Source organism: Gracilinanus agilis, chromosome 6, assembly GCF_016433145.1.
Source record: "Gracilinanus agilis isolate LMUSP501 chromosome 6, AgileGrace, whole genome shotgun sequence".
NCBI classification, from domain to species: domain Eukaryota; kingdom Metazoa; phylum Chordata; class Mammalia; order Didelphimorphia; family Didelphidae; genus Gracilinanus; species Gracilinanus agilis.
Genome location: NC_058135.1, coordinates 216,139,158 through 216,159,899, shown reverse-complemented (window position 1 = coordinate 216,159,899; position 20,742 = coordinate 216,139,158). Strand labels below are relative to the sequence as shown.

The 20,742-nt window shown below is 38.4% G+C and overlaps 1 protein-coding gene across 1 annotated transcript in view; it reads left to right on the top strand.

Annotated features, from left to right (window-relative positions):
* ABLIM2 (actin binding LIM protein family member 2) overlaps window positions 1–20,742 on the top strand; it is a 242,968-nt gene that overhangs the window by 79,830 nt on the left and 142,396 nt on the right. Inside the window, exons 5-6 of the mRNA XM_044681548.1 lie at window positions 4,148–4,274; window positions 9,276–9,369. Of these exons, the coding sequence (XP_044537483.1) occupies window positions 4,148–4,274; window positions 9,276–9,369 (221 nt within the window). The remainder of the gene's footprint in view (window positions 1–4,147; window positions 4,275–9,275; window positions 9,370–20,742) is intronic.

Below are 20,742 nucleotides of genomic sequence, written 5' to 3'. Positions count from 1 at the left end.
GCCTGCATTTTCTCTCAGGGCTGGAGAAATGTATTTTCCCCAGATGGACAGTGCATGCCAGATAATACCCTGGTTTCCTTTCCTCTAGCACAAAAACTCAAAGGTGAAGTGGTTATTTCCCTTAAGTTTCCTATAATTTCTAAATCAGTGACTGGCTAGTTCCTTTATGTCGATTAGAATCAAATTCAGAATAGCGGTTGCCCTCAGTGCTTCCTCCACTGTTTAAAAAGCAGCAGCATCATTGAGGCAAGTCAAACTAATCATTTCCTTTTCAAGGACAGGGAGAGAGAACTCCAGAAATATGTCTAAAAGATTAAACTCTATCATGCCTCCTGGCTAAGCTTTGTATTCTGTTTCTCAAACTCTTCATCATTTTCCATTTTCTGTCTGTAATCTGTACTATACTTCAATGAATACAAATACTTGTTTCTGTCTCCATGGATCTTCAAACAACCATTCATCAACTATTAAGTGCCTGCTATGTGTTGGGCACTGCGGATACCAGAACAAAGAATGAAACAGCCCCTACTCACAAAGAGCTTTTATTCTAATTTGAAAGACAATAAATATATATGTAAATATATATAGCATAAATTAAAATGAACAAATACAAATCTATATCTACAAAGTAGTTAAAAATCTTCACTCACATACCTTGTACCTTTCTTTCTCTTTTTCTTGGATTTCTTTCCTTGAGGATATTTTCTTAGTGCATGATACCCAGTAGGGGCAGTTAGATAGCACAGTAGATAGAGGGCCAGGTCTGGAGTCAGGAGGACCTGGGTTCAAATGTGACCTCAGACACTGCCTAGCTATGTGTCCCTAGGCAAATCACTTAACCCCAACTGCCTACCCCTTACCACACTTCTGCCTTGGATTTGATCTTTAGTATTAATTCTAAGTCAGTAGGAAAGAGTTAAAACATGCCTGCACACACACATACCACTTCTATCCTCCTTTAGACTATCCAGTTTCTTTTAATTTGACTTTTTAAAATTTAATTTGACTGCAAATACCTTTGCAGAGTCCTATCCCAATCATAAGTTTTATCCTATCAAAAGTCTGTGATACTGCTGATGTCCAAATTGCCTCCTTACATTAGGATTTCTAGTTCATTTTGACTATTACCCATATTTTGAGCATTTGCACACAGATATTTAAGGTCATCAGTTTATTACTGACCGTCTTGTTTTTTTTTTGTTTTGTTTTATTTTGTCTCTTGTGAATCTCTGCATATGGAAATGATGGCATGTCCCTTGGCAGATATCTAGAAATGGTTTGTCTACTCCCTTCCAACTTGTAGCCATTGCCACCCAGCAGAAGTCTGGCTCTTTATTTTCCCCTCTTTCAAATGGTAGTCTTGCCCCTCCTTTCAGCTCCCACTGTTTGGTTTTTTTTTTCCCAACAATTGTCCACCACAAGAAGCACACCACTGGGATGAGTTCTGGATAACTTATTCAAATCATTGTTGGTGTTTCCATGCCAACTGCTCATATTTTTATCTTATCCTTTTTTATTCATCATTGCTGTTAAGAATCTCTTCATGTTTAGCTTTTGCAAACGATGCTTAGGTTTCCCAGGTTGTGAGCTTTAGTTTATGATGATCATCTAAAGGGATTTCACCTGTTAAGTCATCTTCAGATACCTCTTTGAGGGTCGAAGGTGTCCCTGAGTTCTCAAAGATTATCCTAATAGAATAGTAATAACAAATCCATTGAGGTTAAAAAAAGTTTCAAATGGGTCTGGAAACATCCTAGGTTTCTATGGCTAGTTTTTTTTAAATACCCAGATCTATGATTTCATTGCCGTAGAAAACTCCTGTTACCAGTACAAACTGATGATTGCTCTTCAACCTGTGATATTAGAGGGTCACCTGAGGGCAGTAAGAGGTTAAATGAGTTGCCCAGGATTGCACATTCAATGTCTAATGACTTAGGACTTAAACTTGGGTCTCTCACACTGTGGGCTAGCTAATTACTATACCATACTACCTCTGAACTAGCTAATAATTAGGAAAATTAACATTGAATTGTGTTATTTATTATGGAATTTCTATGTAAAATTATTTCCCCCATTATCATCCAAAGGTCTGGCTGAAATAGCCTGCTACTAAGCTAAGGTAACTTGTAGTCTTTAGTTAAGATCTTAAAAGATCTAAAAGGATTAAAAGTAGGGCTGATCAGCCGTGTTGAGCTTTGACTCATTTGAAAGTATGGTAGGCAAGTCACATGTCTTGGGGTATACAGTCTTCATGATTTAGACAAAGACCCACCTCCCCTCTGACGAAATAATGAGGGAGGATTTGAGATCGCTAAGTCTACCTCCTCTTTTGAAATATCCACCAATGGAGACTGCCAGGAGAAGTCCAAGGGACCAATTGTCAAGCCAATCAGAAATAGGACACACTTCTCTTTAAAGGAGAGAATTCTGGATCACTTATGGTCTTTGCACAGAAGGAGACTAGTGAAAGATCATTCTTTGTTAATGAACTTGCATACCCCCTTTAATAAACAATGTTATCCTGGAGAAAATGTCTCATAATTTTCATTGGTTAAAATCCAAATGTTACAATAAGAAGTTGAAACCCAACATAGCTAGCCATTTATCAAAAGAATACTGGCTACTAGAGATTGATTAGGGGGAAAGAGAAGGCACAGCACACATACAAAGACATGGAAGGCTCATTCAACAAGTGTTAATAATCACCTCCAGTGTTCCAAGTAGTATTAAAGGTGCAATGGAAGAGGGAGTGTCACCTAAGCTGGTCCTGAAGGAAGTCAATAGGATCATAACATTATAAAGTCTGGAAGGGATTTGGGGATTATCTAACCTAGAAGTTCTGTTTTTGGTCTCAAAACCCCCTTATACTTTTAAAAATTATTGAGGATGCTTCCAAATATGTGAATTATAGGGCTATGTGGATTAGAGCTATTGATGTTTACCATGTGAAAAATAAAAATTCTCTTAGTATTATGAGAATTTATTTTTCACATACTGTATTAGTTCCAATATATTAGGGAGAATTACTATGTACTTCCATTTCTGGGTTCTGGGTTGGAGATACCATCTAGCCTGCTGCTTTTTGCATTTTTTTTGTCCTTGGGAATCCCAAGGAATATTTTCCTTTTTAAACAGAATTTCATTAATAGAAGAAGGGGGAAGGGTCCTTTTCTAGCACACATGACCTATCCTCCTGTGGGGATGGGGAGGGGTAGATAGGTTGATAGACCACCTCTTAATTAGCTATCACCAATTAAAGATTTCTTGGAATGATCAAGGGAGGGGCTGAATGAGTTCCTAAAAATCTGTTTATTAAATTGCCTGATATCCAGCTCAGGATATTGTTGGGAACAAGAGAGTTATGGAGACCTGTATCATTTTATTGGCTGTGATGCTGGCCTAATCAATAAGCCTATTATAACAAATTTATATTCTTATTCCCAAATCAGTCTCTCAAGATCATTTTAATCTTAACAGTATTATAATGAAAATAATTTGACCTTTTGACCCCCTCTGAAAGAGTCTTGGCAACCCTAAGGAGCCCTTAGACCACACTTTGAAAACCATTGATCTAAGCCAACTTCTTCTTTCTACAAGGGAGATAAAGTGGCTTGTCTCAGGTTCCGTAAGTAGAAAGCTTTATGACTCCAAATGCTGCTCTCTTTCTATCATCCCATGCTTGTTACTACGTGAAGAAGAGGCTCGAGTATGTTCCAGGCATACTAGTACCATAGCGGTGATACCAGCATAGAATTTGGGCCATGAAAAAAAGTGCTTTTTGATGACTAAAAAAATTAGTAAGTCCTGGCCATCTCCTGTCAAACCTAATAGGATCCTTTTGAGCCTACCATATTTGAACTCTCCTTTGATCCTTTGACTTAATCTCCTTACCTCCCACTGGTGCTTTTTGATAACTAGTTGCCAGTTCTAAATATTTAGCAGTTCTCTCTTTTAGGGTGTCAAAATGTTCTTTCTTTCCAAAGATCTTATTCACTGTCCTCGTAATGGTAAACTGTAATTTGTATTGGCTCCCTCACAGTGCTTCTGCAACGTAAGGAAATCCAGGTTTTCTCCTTTGTTGAACTTGATGATGAATAGAGAATAATCATCAGGAAGTGTTGTTTGTTTTTTTTGTTTGTGTTTTCAGATTGCGGAGGCTGTGGAGCAGAAATCAAAAATGGCCAGTCTCTGGTGGCTCTAGACAAACACTGGCATTTGGGCTGTTTTAAATGCAAGACTTGTGGAAAGCAACTGAATGCAGAGTATATTAGCAAGTAAGTTGGAGACCTTATTCACAGTCACAAAAATCAATTAAATGACGATTCAGGAAACATATTAAATGCCTACTCAATGGAAGGCTCTAAGCGTGGCATGATGTTACTAATATGAAAGCAACATGGGCTTTGCTCTCAAGAGACTTGCCATTCCATCAAATGAAGGTGGGAGAAGTGGAAGATGGGACAGATTTGTACCTAAGTAAGAGTAAGACTACAAGGGGAGATAGAGAAGGGGACAAAGAAAAGAGATCTGGTAATATTTCAGAAAAAGAAGAATACTCCCATCTTCCTCAGAAAGTGTTACCTGAAATGACCCTGGAAACACGAGAAGGATTTTTAATCATCTCTGTCATTATAATGTAAGCTCCTTGAGGACAGGGACTCTAGTTTGTTTTTCTTTCCCTCCCTTTATTCTCATGTTTAGCACATTGTCTGGAACATATTAGACCTTTAATAAATGCTAGTTGACTGACTAAAAGGTACATATGAGGAGAGAGTGTGATCTGGGCAAAAGCACAAAGAGATGGGGAGAGATCACTCAAAAAATTATAGAATCATCTCATGACATCACATGTAGACTCTTGTATTTTACAGATGAGGAAACTGATATAGAGAAAGGAAAAATTACTTACCCAAGGTCATAGTTCAGTGACTATAGTGTCCTTGGAGTTAGGAAGACTTGAGGAGGAATTCTGCCTCAGACACTTAGTAATTGTGATCTTGAGTAAATTACTTAATTTCCCTTATCCTCAGTTTCCTCATTTGTAAAATAGGACAAATAATAACACCTACTTCCTAGGTTTCTCTGAGGATAATATGAGATGATATGTCCCATGAGCTTTAGTGAAGTTTTAAGCTTTAATAATCTTAAAATGACTTCTGCTTTGGAATTAATACTTAGAATCAAATTTAAGATAAAAGGTAAGAGTTTTTAAAAAATCTTAAAATGGGCTCTACTCAGTATTAGCTGTTATACAACCAGATAGTGTAGGGTCTGGGATTCAAATTCAAGTCTTCTCTTTTCTTGGCTTTAGTTTATTATTTGTTGTAGAAAGATACTTAGCATTAAAAGAAGGGACTTTAGACACTGTCTAGTCTTACTCTCCTCATTTTACAGGTGAGGAAGTTGAGGCCCAGAGAGGATTCAGACCTAGATATTTGGATTCCAGATTCAGGATGCTTTCCAATATGCCATATGGTCTTAATGTGAGGTGCCTATTTAGTGAGAGTTGGGAGGAAGAATTAGGAGGGAGGTAAGGGAAAAGGCATGGCGGAGGGCAGCTGGGTAGCTCAGTGGATTGAGAGCCAGGCCTAGCTGGATGGGAGGTCCTAGGTTCAAATTTGGCCTCAGACACTTCCTAGCTATGTGACCCTGGGCAAGTGACTTAACCTCCATTGCCTAGCCCTTACCACTCTTCTGCCTTGGAGTCAATACTGTGTATTGACTCCAAGACAGAAAGTAAGGGTTTTAAATTAAAAAAAAAAAAAAAAGGCATGGCAGATATGAAGGATAATAACCAAGCTCCAGCATTCAATAACAGAAGCAATGTAGAGAGTATTGAACTTAAGTCAGATTTGAGTCTTGGTATGAAAAAGCAGCACTTCTGTTGCATCCATAAGTCTTGAGATCACACCTTAGGTCCTTTTCTTATAAGTGTCTAGTCCTAGGGAAAGTTGCATCCTCTCTCAGATCCAGTTTCCTCATCTGAAAAATGGGAATGATAACTCTTTCCCTTTTGTCTCACAGGATGTTGATGAAGCAAGTTTTTGGAAAATTTTTAAGCAACACATAAATATAAGCTTCACACAATGGCAAGTGTTTGGAAAATTCTAAAACACCATGTAAATATGAGCTCCCACTCTGAGGCACTGCCCTCAGGCAAGCCACAGTCTCTCTAAGCCTGTTTTCTCATTTGTAAAATAATGGGAATAATAACTATACTAGGAACTTTAAGGCTTAAGGCTTATTGTGAGGAAATAACTTTACAAATATGAAAATACTAAATAAATGAAAGTTTTTATTATTCCAACTTTTCAGAGATGTAAGGAAAACATTTTGTGAAATGCTAGAAATTGAATTTGTAGACCAAAAGAGTACACTGGACATGAGCTTTCTGAATTCAGAAAATTTAGGGATGAGTGATATTCTCAAAGCAAAATAACATGGAAATAGTCAATAAACTTTCTGTGAGGTTTAAAGGGAAGCTCTTAAATACCTTAAGAGAAATATTTCTTCCTATAAATCAAAACCTTTTTTTGCCTTTTCTTATACAAATCCTTAATAGTTCTTTGTGTCCCATTGGATCCAAAATGAATTCAGTTATTTTATTAGTTTTTAATGAAGTCTGTTGAAATGAAGATGAGCTTAGAGAGAATTATAGCTTTTCATGGAGAAAGGGGAAAAAAGACAGAGGGAAAGATCAACTTAAAGATCACTGACTATGAGAACTAGAAGGGAATTCAAATACCATCCATCCCCCATTTTTATTTTATATATGGGGAAACTAAAATGCACTGCACTGAATAGAAGTGATTTGCCTGAAACCATTCAAGAATTAATGACAGATGAAGAATTCAGTCAATAAATATTGGTTAAATACCTACTATGTGCCAGACATAGTCCTAAACACTGGGGTAAACAAAGAAAGGCAAAAGACAGACCTTTGACCTTGAGGATCTTATTCTATTGGGAGAGAAAGCATGCATACAACTATGAACAAATAAACTATAGACCGGATAAATAGGAAATAATCATCAAGAGGCAAGTCACTAAAATTATGAGGGATTTATAAACACTTCCTGTAGAAAGTGGGGTTTTAGCTGGGATGTGAAGGAGGTTGGGGAATCCAGGAAGTAGAGATGAAGGAGAGACTATTACACCTGAAAGAGGCCTTAACACCAAACTACCCTAACTTTCCTTTAAAATTTTTTTTCAAATTCTTAAAAATGACATGACATTCTTGGTAACTCTTCAGTGTTTCCAACCTGCATGTTAATTTCATTGTTAGACTTAAGTGAAAAAGTATGACTAACAGCAGAAATGTGTTAAACTTTGAAAGCTTAGAGCTGTGTAACAGTTTATTTGCAAATTAAAGCTCAAATCAGAAAATGCAAGAATTTAAGTTCACATTATAATGTTAACTCACCCCCTTGCATTCATGTTACTTACCAGCCCACATAGTTATCCAAAAATACAACTGTTAAGTTTGAGATGAGGGCAAATTTTTGTTTCCATGGAAACCTTACCTTTTACAACTCCCTGGACTGGGCCTCAGGTGCACAGATCCAGTGAGTATCACTATTGAATCTTTGGGGCCAAATTTCTTTCTCATCCTAATTGTGAGTCTGTCTAGCAAGTCAAAGAGCTATGTATGCCAAACATAAGGCCTGCAAGTGGTGAAGGAGAACATTTCCCAGTGTCTGGGGCAAAATTGCAATTGGAGTACAAGGAGGACAGGTTAGAGTACCTTCATAGCTCCCATACTTAGAATTTCTCTTTATTGACAATTGAAGTTCCAAGGTATCTATACTCTGGGATTTCACTCAGTTTGGTCAACCAAAGAATCTTCAGCTGTACTTCAGCAGTGGTTTTAAAATATGCTTTGATGGTAGGATATAAAGTATCATACACAGCAAGATCTCACAACTAGAAGAGACCTCCGAAAAATTCTCAATCTGAATCAGAATTTTCTCTATATCTTAAACAAATCTGTCTATTTGGGGACTACTAGCAACTGAAATCTCACTACCTATTAGAGTAATACCCTTCCTTCCTTCCCTTGTTCCTTCGTTCCTTCCTTCCTTCTCAACAAGGGATACAGGTGTGACCTTCAACCATAGGTAGAGACCAAGCCTCACAGGAACTTCTGCCTCTAGATTATAGCATCAACTCTGTATGGGAACATGAGTCAGAAGAAGAGATATTAGGCTAGGGCATTCTTGAAGAGCAAATGGAACTAGATGGTACCTCTAGTTCTGATTTTTCATTGGTCAAAGGTCCTATAGCTCGAGTTTTCTCTATTCTGTGTTCTAAAGACCTGTCTAGTGTGATATTCTATGAATTCCATGAGTACGCTGAGACCATGGCAGAGTATAGTAATGAGATAGAGAAACTAGACGACTTGTCATGACTTCTGTCTTGCTAGGACTCTGTCTGATATATCACAATGAGCTCATGAGAGGGCAGAAAGAAACTTGTTGGTGTCATAACCATCACCCATCATTGCATTCATTCATTGTGTCTTATTAATCACCTCCCAAATTTGAGGCATTGTGCTCTTTGCTTTTATGAGAGAGGCAGCAGGGGACACTTGATTCAATTATGAACATCAGCTTTTATAATCCATCATTTCCCCATAAACATTGGGCATCAGTTATTTATTAATTAGTGTAGTGGAGTTTTGATTAAACATGGTCACAGCCATCTTTTGTTCATAATTGTTAGCCTTAGGACTACTCCTATTTTCCTCTGTTGTACCTTTCTTTCTCAAAAAAAATTTTATTATAGAAATTTTTTGATAGAAGAAACCCAAGAAGGAAGTCCATATTCTTACCATAATATTTCTCAGAAACCTTGTCCAAGCTGAAGATCAAGTATATTGTTGTTTTTTTTTTTTTTAATTCTTACTTTCCATCTTGGAGTCAATACTGTGTATTGGCTCCAAGGCAGATGAGTGGTAAGGGTGGCAATGGGTTCAAGTGACTTGCCCAGGGTCACACAGCTGTGAAGTATCTGAGGTCAGATTTGAACCTAGGACCTCCTGTCTCTAGGCCTGGCTCTCAATCCACTGAGCTACCCAGCTGCCCCCTAAGTATATTGTTTTTTAGGAGGAGCAAGGGTATCTTCCCAAGTTTGAAATGAAAAAACTTTTCTCATGTTTGCACATGCATTTGTTTTCAGGGGGTATAGTATTTTGGCTTTTAAACAAGCTGAACATTCTAGGAGATTTCTAAAAAAAATTGAGAGCCTTGTTAATTGCTGTCTATTTGCAATCTTAGGGATGGTGTCCCTTACTGTGAGGCCGACTATCATACCAAGTTTGGCATTAGATGTGACAGCTGTGGAAAATATATCACAGGCAGAGTATTGGAGGTAAGTGAAAATAGTCCCCAAAGTCACATCCTAACTTACCCAGACACAGTATACACACCCTCGCACATCCTAACCACACACATCTTTTCTGAAACAAATACACGGCATAACTCAACATGCACACAGACATACTTTCACACATATAGAACAGGGGCATTTGCTGAGATAGAGCAGTAGCTTACAGACATCCCTACCCAGACATTCATGTTAACACAGCAACCCTGTTTTTTTGTTTGTTTTTAAATGAAATGTATTTCTTGAGAGAGAGATGTAGAGCAATTCCACCATATGGACCCACTTTTGTATATAGTGCCTTCCTCGTATGGGCACACACTGGACATAGGAATATGAAAAGACCGGTGATTTTGTCAGCAAAAAGGTATTCTTGGTCTAGGAACTCTTTCCTTCAATGTCGAATTTTGTCAAAAATTGCTGTTTATACTTAGTAGAGCATGGAAATCATTCATTTTGAACTTGAAGAAATCTTAGAAATTATGTGGACCAGCGGTATCAAAGTCAAATAAAAATGGCGCCAGTAAATTATACATAAGGATCCCTGGGGACCACATATTAACTTAGAAATTCACGTAGTAACATTATCTATTATTTTGTTAAATATTTCCCAATTAGTTTTTTAACCTTTACTCCCCATCCTAGAATCAGTACTGTATATTGCTTCCAAAGCAGAAGAGTGATAAGAGCTAGGCAGTGGGAGTTAAGTAGCTTATCCAGGGTCATGCATCTAGCAAGTATCTGAGGCCAGATTTGAACCCAGGGGCTCCTTTCTCTAGGTCTGGCTCTCAATCCACTAACCCACCAATTACTTTTTTTTTTTACATTTATTAATATTCATTTTTAACATGGTTACATGATTCATGCTCCTCTTTTCCCCTTCAACCCCCCCCCCCGCGCCCCCCCTACCCATGCGCCACCAATTACTTTTTAATATGGTTCTAGCGGCACTTGGACGTTTTGTTGGCAGCATGTTTGACCACTCTGAAGTAGTCCAAATTCTTTCTTTTTTTTAAAAAAAGAGGAAACTGTTGTAGCAAAAACTCTTCTAAGGTTATACTGAGTATTAAGTTTCAGAGGTAGGATTTGAATGCTGGTCCTGTCTTTAGATCTAGCACTCTTTCTATTACACAACACAACTTCTCAGAGCTCAAAGATATTAAAATGACTCACCTAGGGACCCAAAGTTAAGAAGTATCTGTGGTGGGATTTTGAACACAGATCTTCTTAACTCAAAACCCAACACTATCCAAAAGGTCACCATGCATCCTTATACACCAATATGTATACACATGAACCAATTCCAAAGAATACAGAGAATACCTATCATTTTTATTATTTAGCATTTTGCTAAAAAACGTAACAATAACAACAACTTTCCTTCTGGTTATACTTTTTCCCCCTTTCTTTCATTGTTTAGTCATTTCAAGTCTTCATGGCTCCATTTTGGGGTTTTCTTGGTAGAGATGCTGGAGTGGCTTGCCATTTCCTTTTCCAGCTTATTTTACAGATAAGGAAACTGAAGCAAACAGAATTAAATGACTTTCCCGGGGTCACATAGCTAGTATGTCTCTGAGGCTGGTTTTGAACTCAGGTCTTCCTGACTCCAGGTTCAGCGTTCTATCCACTGAGCCACCCAGTTGCCCCGTCACACTTTCTTTACAAAACCCTGTAACAGAGACCTTTCATACATGTTTTCTCTTTTGAGTCTTCCTATAACTAGGAGCAGGTATGGGGGCCAGATTATCTTCATCATTTTCTTTTCTTCAGGTGCTGACACTTCATACCATCTGGCTAATCTAGTAAAACTAAGACTCAGATCCTGGGATTCTAGATCATAGGATCAGAAGAATCAGAGGTGAAGAGATGTCAGAGTTGATCCCATCCAACCCCTTTATTTTAAAGAGGCAAGATCAAAGGGAAGATAGCAAAGAGAAGTCACTAATCTTTTCTGATTGATGGAGGCAGATCTAGGTCTGGAGCTCAGTTCCTTGGACTCTGACTTTAGCACTTTTTACATTGTATTATTCTATCCTTTTTCTATATACTTAAAAGACCCCTTACTTTCTATCTTAGTAACAACCTAAGATATAAGGGTAAGGGCTAGACAGATAAGGTTAAATGACTCACTCAGGGTCATATACCTAGGAAGCAAATGAGGTCAAATTTGAACGCAGGTCCTTCAAGCACCTGTTACTCCATTCACTGAGCCATTTATCTGCTCCCTATGAACTTCTTTTTTTTTTTTTTTTTTTAAACCCTTACCTTCCATCTTGGAGTCAATACTGTGTATTGGCTCCAAGGCAGAAGAGTGGTAAGAGTAGGCAATGGGGGTCAAGTGACTTGCCCAGGGTCACACAGCTAGGAAGTGTCTGAGGCCAGATTTGAACCTAGGACCTCCCATCTCTAGGCCTGGCTCTCAATCCACTGAGCTACCCAGCTGCCCCCTGAACTTCTTTTTTAAAAGTTGCTTTGATATGTGGGAAGCAAGAGGAGAATCAAATGTTTATAAGCAAAATAATATAGTGGAAAGACCCTGTGGTGTAACTTAGAGTCTAAAGGCTTGGGTTCAAGTCCCAGCTCTGAGAGTTACTGGATATGGGTCCTTGTGTATGTCATTTCATTCCTATGAGTCTCAGTGTTCTCATATGTGAAATGGGGATAATGATATTTGCATAACCTCTTTGTGATGAGAGAATTTATTTCTAATATATTGAATTATTTCTATTTCTGGGTTTCAAGTTGAGGCTTAGATTTCTCCCCTCCCTCTGTACTTATTCCTTTGTTCCTAGGAATTTCAAGCAAAGTTCTACCCCAAAACATCTTCCATTTTGGGGTGATAGATAGGAAAGTGAGATTATGAGTTCTATCCTACCTGGTAAAGAGGCCAGATGTGTTTGTTAACAGCAGAACAGAGTTCTTGAATCTCCATTTAGGTAAATGAAGAAGGTTATTCAGAACTGGATAAAATCTGATCATGGACCCAAGGCATGTGATTATCCACCATTACTCAGGGAATTGAGGAGGGATTTGAAAGTATGGGGGAGGGCTGAATAACGAATATTTTGAGTTTGAAAGGACCCTAAAAGGAAATTTAATCAACCCTCCACATTTTACAGGAGAAGAAGTTGAGACCAAGAGGGTTTAAGTGACCTGTCCAGTTACATAAATATTAAGTGTCAGTGTTGGAATTAAAATCAAAGTCCTTTGACTCCAAATCCAGCTGTCTTTCTACTATTCCACATGACTCTACACATTTTAGGACACATTTATTACTTTTAGGTCTAAGATACTACTATGCTTAAAAGAAATAACATATGATCCAAAAGGCAATAAAAATTGCATCACTAATGTAGATGTACTTCAATGTATTACCAACCATGACTTGGGCCCATAAAGGTGGCATAGAAGTATATCAAGGCTTTGGGCTTATTCTCTCTCTGTACATACATGGCTGGATAAATCTCCCCTTGGGGTTCTAGAATGCCCATAAGGGGCAATGAGGGTATCGAGTATCATTAATACTATAAGCTCAAGTCCCCATTCTGGTGTACTCTCCCACTGTTAACCATCAATAATTAGTACACAAGGTTTATTTAACCAATTAATATCAATTGCCTTTGATAAAGGGATATACTACAAACATTTATATAGCAAGAACAGAAAAACAACATTTTTTCCCAAAATCTTGGAGACAGATTCTAGATCACAGGAAGAGTAAACAGACTTAAGATGCAATTTCTGCATATTATTTTGTCCCTCTAAGTTGACTTCCAAATGCAGCATGGATGACAGATGAGTAAGTTTTAATTTTTGCTACTGCTGGACTGGGTTAAGTTGATCACTTATAATTTTGTTCTTCATTATTTGACTTCTGAAAAATTCTGACCTGGATTCTAGCTCCTGAACTTCTGGTAGCTCACTCTGCTGTCCTTTCAGGGTTACAAGTCCATAGATGTTTCCAATCTCCTTCGTGTGAAAACAGAGACACCAGAGAGATAGAATGCTCTTAACAACTTTATGCCAACTCTGAATGAGAAAGAACCCAAACCCTCTTCATCATCCAGAGCTTCTTTTAAGCATAGTAGTGTCTCAGACCTAAAAGTAATAAATGTGTCCTAAAATGAGCTGGATTTGGAGTCAGGGGTCTTTGATTTGAATTCCAACACTGATACTACTTATGTAATTTTGGACAAGTCTGTCTTCTCTAACATGATGGGTGAACGTGCACAGCACACTTCACTGATGTCATCCCTTTATGGACTTTAGAACTTACATAGACATTATGCAACTGGTTCTACACTCAAGAGGAACCTTTATAATTGACTATAGATCCAGAACTGGGAAGCATTTAGAAAGCACTAGGAAGCCACAAAGAAAGTCTCTTGGTATGCCTCTTCCTAGATTTGCTGGCATGAGAATAACATTGTTGGATTGAGAATGGGGACAAAAAAAATAGATGAACTAGTGATGTGATGCAAGTAGGAAATAAAGAACAAATCAATGATCCATGATTTTAAGATTCTAAAAAACATTAAAAGAAACATTTAGTGCATTGTGTAGATTCCCTTTGTTACATTTCTTGATAGAAGGAAACAAGGATCTCACTAGAAGAAAAAACATGGGGTACCATCTACTTTGATAGACAAAGTACCTATGCCAGTGATGGTGAACCTTTTAGAGATGGAGAGCCAGGCCCTGCCCCCATTCTACTACTGAGACCAAGTGCTATGTCCAATACCCACCCCCCTTACCCCAGACAGAGAGAGAGGAAGCACTCCTATTGGGCTGCTGGGCAGGGGGGTAGTTGATAAGAGGCGCACATGAAGAGGGGGAGGAAAGTGGTCCCAGTGCTTTACTCCCTTCCAGCTCTGCTCCCCTCCAGATACGTGCCATGCTATGAGCTATGCTCCCCTCAAACTTAGCTCCTCTCCAATCCCACCACAGGAATCACCTTCACCACAGACTCAATAGGCTGGCATCTGCACCAAACTTTCACCTAGGATGTGAAATCCCCTATGCTCCCCAGTGCCTTACCCCAGACAGGGGAGGGAGGAAGAACTCCCATTGGGCTGCTGGGCAGGGGGGGGTGAGTGATATGAAATAATGTCATCAGGCATGCTGGAGAGGGGGAAGGGAATAGCTCTGCCCAAGTCCCTCTGCCTTTCTAGTAATGAACTCTGAGGTGGGGGTGGAAGTGGGACAGAGGAGGGTGGCATGGGTGCCCACAGAGAGAGGTCTGTGTGCAATTTTTGGCACAGAGGTTCTCCATCACTGACCTATACTGATGAGATCAGAGATCTATAAAATACTTAAAAGTACACATACAAGGCACTATGCATAAGTCTGAGGATATAAAGGTGATATGACTCGGGCCTTGCCCTCAAGGAGCTTATAACTCATAGGGTAGAAAAGACATATAGATAAGAAGATTCGAAGGCAGGAACCTACTTTTGCTTGTTTTTTGGATCCCCAGCATTTAGCACAGTACCTAGCACTTAGAAAATATTGATTGATTGATTGATTGATTGAACAATGATCCAGGGAAAGTAGTGAGGTCTAAACAGTCTACAATGAGAAATCTGAGAGAGAAGATATGTCTTTTATCTAGAGGGAAGGGGGGGCAGGATAAGGAAGACTTCATAAGAGGAGATAGTAAACTAGAATTTTTCTAGTTTTCTAGTAAACTAGGATTGAGTTTTCAAGAAACAGAAGAATGTACTCTAACAGATGGAGATGGGGAAAGAAATGTCCATTCTGGGCCCAGAGAATAGAAAGAACTAAAGTAAAGTAGACTGAGAATGTATGATGTAGTAGATTTGGCTAGATCAGAAGGTCTATGGAGCAGAATGGTATTAAATAAACCTGGAAAGGTTGCTTGGTTCCAGATTGGGAGGATGTTCAATACCAGGTTCAGGGAGTAAATTCACCAGGCAACAGCAATCCACCGAAGGCTTTCCAGGACAGAAGTATCATTTTTAGGGTGGTACAATGAAGCAATCAGCCAGTTTTTATGAAACATTTGCTATATGCCAAACTTTGTGGTAGGCTTGCAAAGATAAAAGCGAAACAGTCCTTGCCCCAATGGAACTTACATCCTATGGAATGGAGAATGTTTTAGGAAGATTACTGAGGAAATAGTTTTTTTAAAAAAAGCTAGAACAGTAGTATGAGTGTACTTGAACCAGGCTGATGATTGGGGGACTACAAAAAAGAGATATGAAATGAGATCTATTACCAAAGTTAGGCTAGACAAACATAAATTGTCCTGTCTCCTCATTTCATCAGTGAAGAATCTAGGGTCCAGATTTGCCCTGTGCAACACAGAAAATTATAGTCAAAGCCATGAACCATAATAGAGCTAGTCTTTTTAAAAATCCGCTGTGCTTTCCTAGCCTTGGAACCAATACTTATTATTAATTTTAATACAGAAGGTAAGGTTTGTTTGTTTTTTTAAAGAAAAGAATCTGCTATGCTTATAGCCCTGCAGAGAGTATAAAGTTTTGTTAAAACATGATCCCTGCCTTCATAAGGGTTAGAGTAAGAATAAGACAAGACATAAATACAAATAATCATTTTCTATTTCAACAGATCCACAGTTTCCTCACTGTGAATACTGTAGCCATCAGTGCATACCATAACTCCAATTCTAATATATAATATAGCTTATTACAAAACACACTTCCATATGAAGTCTCAGAGAAGAAGTCTTTACCAAGTGAAGAATTCAGGAAGGCTTTATAGACTAGGTAGTGGCATTTAGATCTGGATAGATTTGGGTAGAATTTGCCAGCAAAGAGTGGCATAGAGGATACCCCAGGCAGAGGATGAGACATAAAAGTGAAAATGTCTAGAGTATGATCAAATGGCAAAAAGCAGTACAGTTTAGCATGGTGGAGAATCACAGGAAGTGAAGTTGAAAAGGTAAGGTGACAAGACATTGTAGAGGGTCCTAATCAAACCATACCTACAGCAATGTATTTAGTTGAAGGCAACACAATTTTAATAACATCATTACATACAAAGAAGGACAACTAGGACTTTATAAGGCCTAGAGCACACACCAAATAAGGATTAGTGAAAGAACTGAAGATATTTAGCCAGATGTAGGGAAGGCTTAAGAAAAGAACATGAGAGCTATCTTCAAGTATTTGAAGGGCTGCTCTAAAACAGAGGGACTAGACTTTAACTGACCCTTAAGGACAAACGTAGGAGTAAGATGTGAAAGTTCTAGAAAGGCAGACTTCCTAACGATTAGATCTTAACAAGTGGAATAGGTTGCCACAAGTGAAATATAAAGTCTTTGATGAGAGACTAGATGATTCTTTGTTGGAGATATTAAGGAAGAACTCTTTGTTGAAAGGTTAAACTGAGTTGTGTAAAGATTGAAATTAATATTCAATGCCTCCAAAGTATGATATTTATAAGGACTTTTATTTAAAGCCCTGGGGAAGAATCCTAACTCACCCTTCATCATGGCGCCTCCTCTCAAAAAGCCCCAACACCACGCCCACCATGACCATATCAAAAACAGCCCGAGAAACTCACAACCAATAGGAAAAGGCTTAAGGAATTATGGGTATGGTGAAAGGGAGTTTGGGTAATGTAGTTTTAAAGGGGGTACAAGGTCTTTTCAACTTTACATTCCCCCTGTGATCCTTTGGGAGACAAGTCTCCCCAATGGATCATGAAGCGTGCGGGCATGAGCAGGCTGAAGCAACGGTCTGTACTGGCGTGAGGCCAGGTCAGGACCCAGGTCGATCAGCGTCAGAGGCAGCAGGAAACCCAGCAGTCCATCAGGGTCCTTAAGGGCCACCAGGCCTGGGGCATTGAGCAAAATAATTCACAGCCCAGCGGCAATTAAAACCATTGTCCCTCTTCCCTAAAAGGCAGCCTAGAGGCTGGGGAAAATAGGGAGAGGACTGGGTGAGGAAAAAGATCGTTTCTGAGACTCTGGGTCCCAGAGCCACATGGCTTCTTCTTAGGCTATCTAGAAAATTTAGGGTTCGAATTTCGACCTTCTGGTTTGCCAAACTGTTATTATTAAAAATGATGAAGGCCGAGATTAAAAGAGAGAATAGTATTTTGATAAAAGCCATGCTGATAGAGATAAAATCATTAGACCACACGCCTGTAAGTATTCAAACTGCCGCCTCAGCCATTTTTACCTTTCGTATCTTTGCGCACTCAGGTAGCTAAAGAGAAAGTTCAAATTCACTTCCTCCTATTTAAAGCTGTCCCTCACCTTGAATATGTAATCCAAACCAGGAAACCTGTTGGGGATCATGGGAAATGTAGTTTCAAGTATCCCAAGTGATTTTAAATAACACAGTTGACTTTGAGGACCCTAGCAACTCTTCTGTTTTGTTATTCTGTGATTAGATGATCTCTGAGGTTCCTTCACCTCCCCCTGGTATTCATTCCTGTCTCATCTCTGCCTATTAAAATCTTTCCTTTCTTTTTGTCCTTTCATTCTACTTCCTTCATGAAATCTTTTCCTGATGTTCCCCATAAATTTTATTTTTTAAAATTAAAAAAAATTTAAAGTCTTATCTTCCCTCTTAAAATCAATACTGTCTATTGGTTCTAAGGTAGAAAAGTAGTAAGGGCTAAGCAATGGAAGCTAAGTGACTTGCCCAGGGTAACATAGTTAGGAAGTCTCTGAGGCCAGATATGAATCTAGGACTTATGGCCTCTAGAACTGCCTCAAAATATACTGCACCACCTAGCTGCTCCTCTCCCCATAAACTTCTATAGCACCTTGGATGTTTCCTTTGCCCTTCTTCATCTTCTACCAAGAATGCTCTCCAGGGGCTCCCTTCCTGGTAGGGAGAGTCAATACATATAGAAATTTTTAACTGCAGTGGGTATGGAAAGTACCATCTTTAGGATGCAACAGCAAAGAAGATTTCTATTTTTTCTTCTTTATCTTCTTTTAGTCTCATTTCAGTTGATAGAACCATACTTTTGTCATTGCATCATAGTTACGTGTGTAATACATTATATCTCTCCTCTGTATTGTAAACTTTTTGAAGGTAAGCACTATGTGAGGCAGTGAAATGACAGAAGAGAAGACTAGCTCAACATAAGCCACTCAGCACAGGTAGCAAAGGTAGAGAGGGCATGAAATCAATGAACCTCTATGTAGCCTAAGGCAATAAAGATGCAGAGGGCCTGAGGTAGTGAAGCACCACAGTGGGAACCAGCCTAGCCCACAAGACAATAAGGGAACTGGCAGCACAGGGAGAAGAATATAGCTGGACAAACTAGCTGGAACCCTCCCCATACTAAGCCAGCAGGGCCACCCCCCTGACATAGAATTCAGAAGACAAAGGCAACCAGGACCTCAAGTATCAGAAAAGAGTACTCTGTAAACTTGGAGAAATATTCCCTCTACCTCAGGAGCAGGGAAGAATATCAACATATAGATGAGATAATGAAAGGAAAAAAACTAGAAAAATAAGCAAAAGACACAGAAAAAAACCTGACCTTAGAAAGTTCCTTTAGTAACAAGGAAAATATAGGACAACGATGGCAAAAAGGAAACATGTAAAGCCTCAAAAGAAAATGTGAAAAAATCTCAGGCCACAAAAGGACCCTTGGAAGTACTCAAAAAGAAGTTTAAAAATTAAATAATAAAAGAATTGACAGAAAAACTCAACAGCTAAGGGAAAAAATTCACTGAAGAAATCAACTTCATAAAAACTAGACTAGGTCAAAGGAATTGAAGACACAAAGATACATGAAAGAAAACAACTTCTTAAAGACTAAAAGAGGCCAAATGGAAATGGAGGCAAAAAAACAAAACATTGAAGAAAACAACTCTCTAAAGAATAAGGATGGCCAAATGGATAAGTAAACACAAAAAATCAATGAAAAAATAACTTCCTAAAAATTAGAATTGGGAAAATAGAAGCTAATGAATCAACAAGACATCAGGAAACAATATGACAAAATCAAAAGAATGAGAAAATAGAAGGAAATCTAAAATACCTCACTAGAAAGACAATTGACCTGGAAAATAGATCCCAGAGAGATAAAGTAAAAGTTTAGGACCTAGGTCATTAAGCCTCATTTTACCTCTAGTATCTAGCACAGAACTTATTAATATTTTTTATTTGGAATAATCCCCTGTGATTTTAATTAAAACTATATTTTTATGATAGCCTATTCCCTCATGCCCATTTTCATACTAATTTCTAACTTTTCTCCCTTCCTTCCTGGATTAACTGAATACTCTTCTGTCAAAAGCAATTCCACTTCACAGTTCTAAGTTTGAGATTTGGTTCTAACTCTAAGAGCATAAGTCCCATATCCACACATGGGATCTTTAAGTTTAAAGACCATGGAGTACTATCTAGTCCATCCCCTTCATTTTATTAATTTATTTATTTGGGTTTTTTTTTTTGTCCCAGTGTGGGGCTGAGAGTTGCTATATGCCACATTACTAGTGAATGGTAGAGTTATGATAAAAACCCATCATAGCTTGTTAGCATAGCAGATAGAGTGCCAAGTCTTGAGTCTGGAGGACCTGGGTCCAAATCTGGCCTCAGATACTTCCTATCTGTGTAACCCAGAGCAAGTCATTTAACCGTATTATCTACTCTTGCTGCTTTTCTTCCTTAAAACTTACACTAAGACAAAAGCTAACAGTTTTTAAAAAGTAGGTGTTCAGTGACTCCAAATATAGCATATTTTTCACTGTACCACACTCAAGAAACTCTTTAATACTGGCATATATTAAAATTAAGGGGCCAATTCCTCATAGCAGCATAAGAAGTCTAAGAGAACACTCCTAATAGGAATCGCTCTTATTTCTATGGTATTTTACATTTTCCAAAGGGCTTTTATCACAGTAATTCTGCCAGGTAATTGTGCGCAGTGGTTTGAGGATGTGTTTGTTTGGTTTTCTGAAACATGCATTATTTATTTATTTTTGACAATCATTATATTTTATCTTTTGCTTAAAAATGTTTTATTAATCTTCTTAAAGAACATTGCTTTCCCTCCTCAAAATCAGCACCCTAAAAACTCATTCGTAGCAAAGTAGTTAAGCAAAAACAAACGTATTGATCGTGCCTGAGAGAGTACACTTCATTAAACACCTTTAAAATTCTTTAAAAAAAATTCTCAGTGCTGAAGTCTCTCTCTCCCTCCCTCCCTCACTCCCACCTTTTCCCTACCCAGTGGGAAGGCAAGAAAGTGATATCACTTATACATGTGAAATAAGGCAAAACACATTTCCATATTTGCCATGTTGCAAAAAATAAAAAAAAAATAAAAAGGGAAGAAAGGCACAAGTCCTTTCGCTCTCCTTACACGAATAGGGGAATCTGCAGCTTATAGAGACAGTGGGCAGCC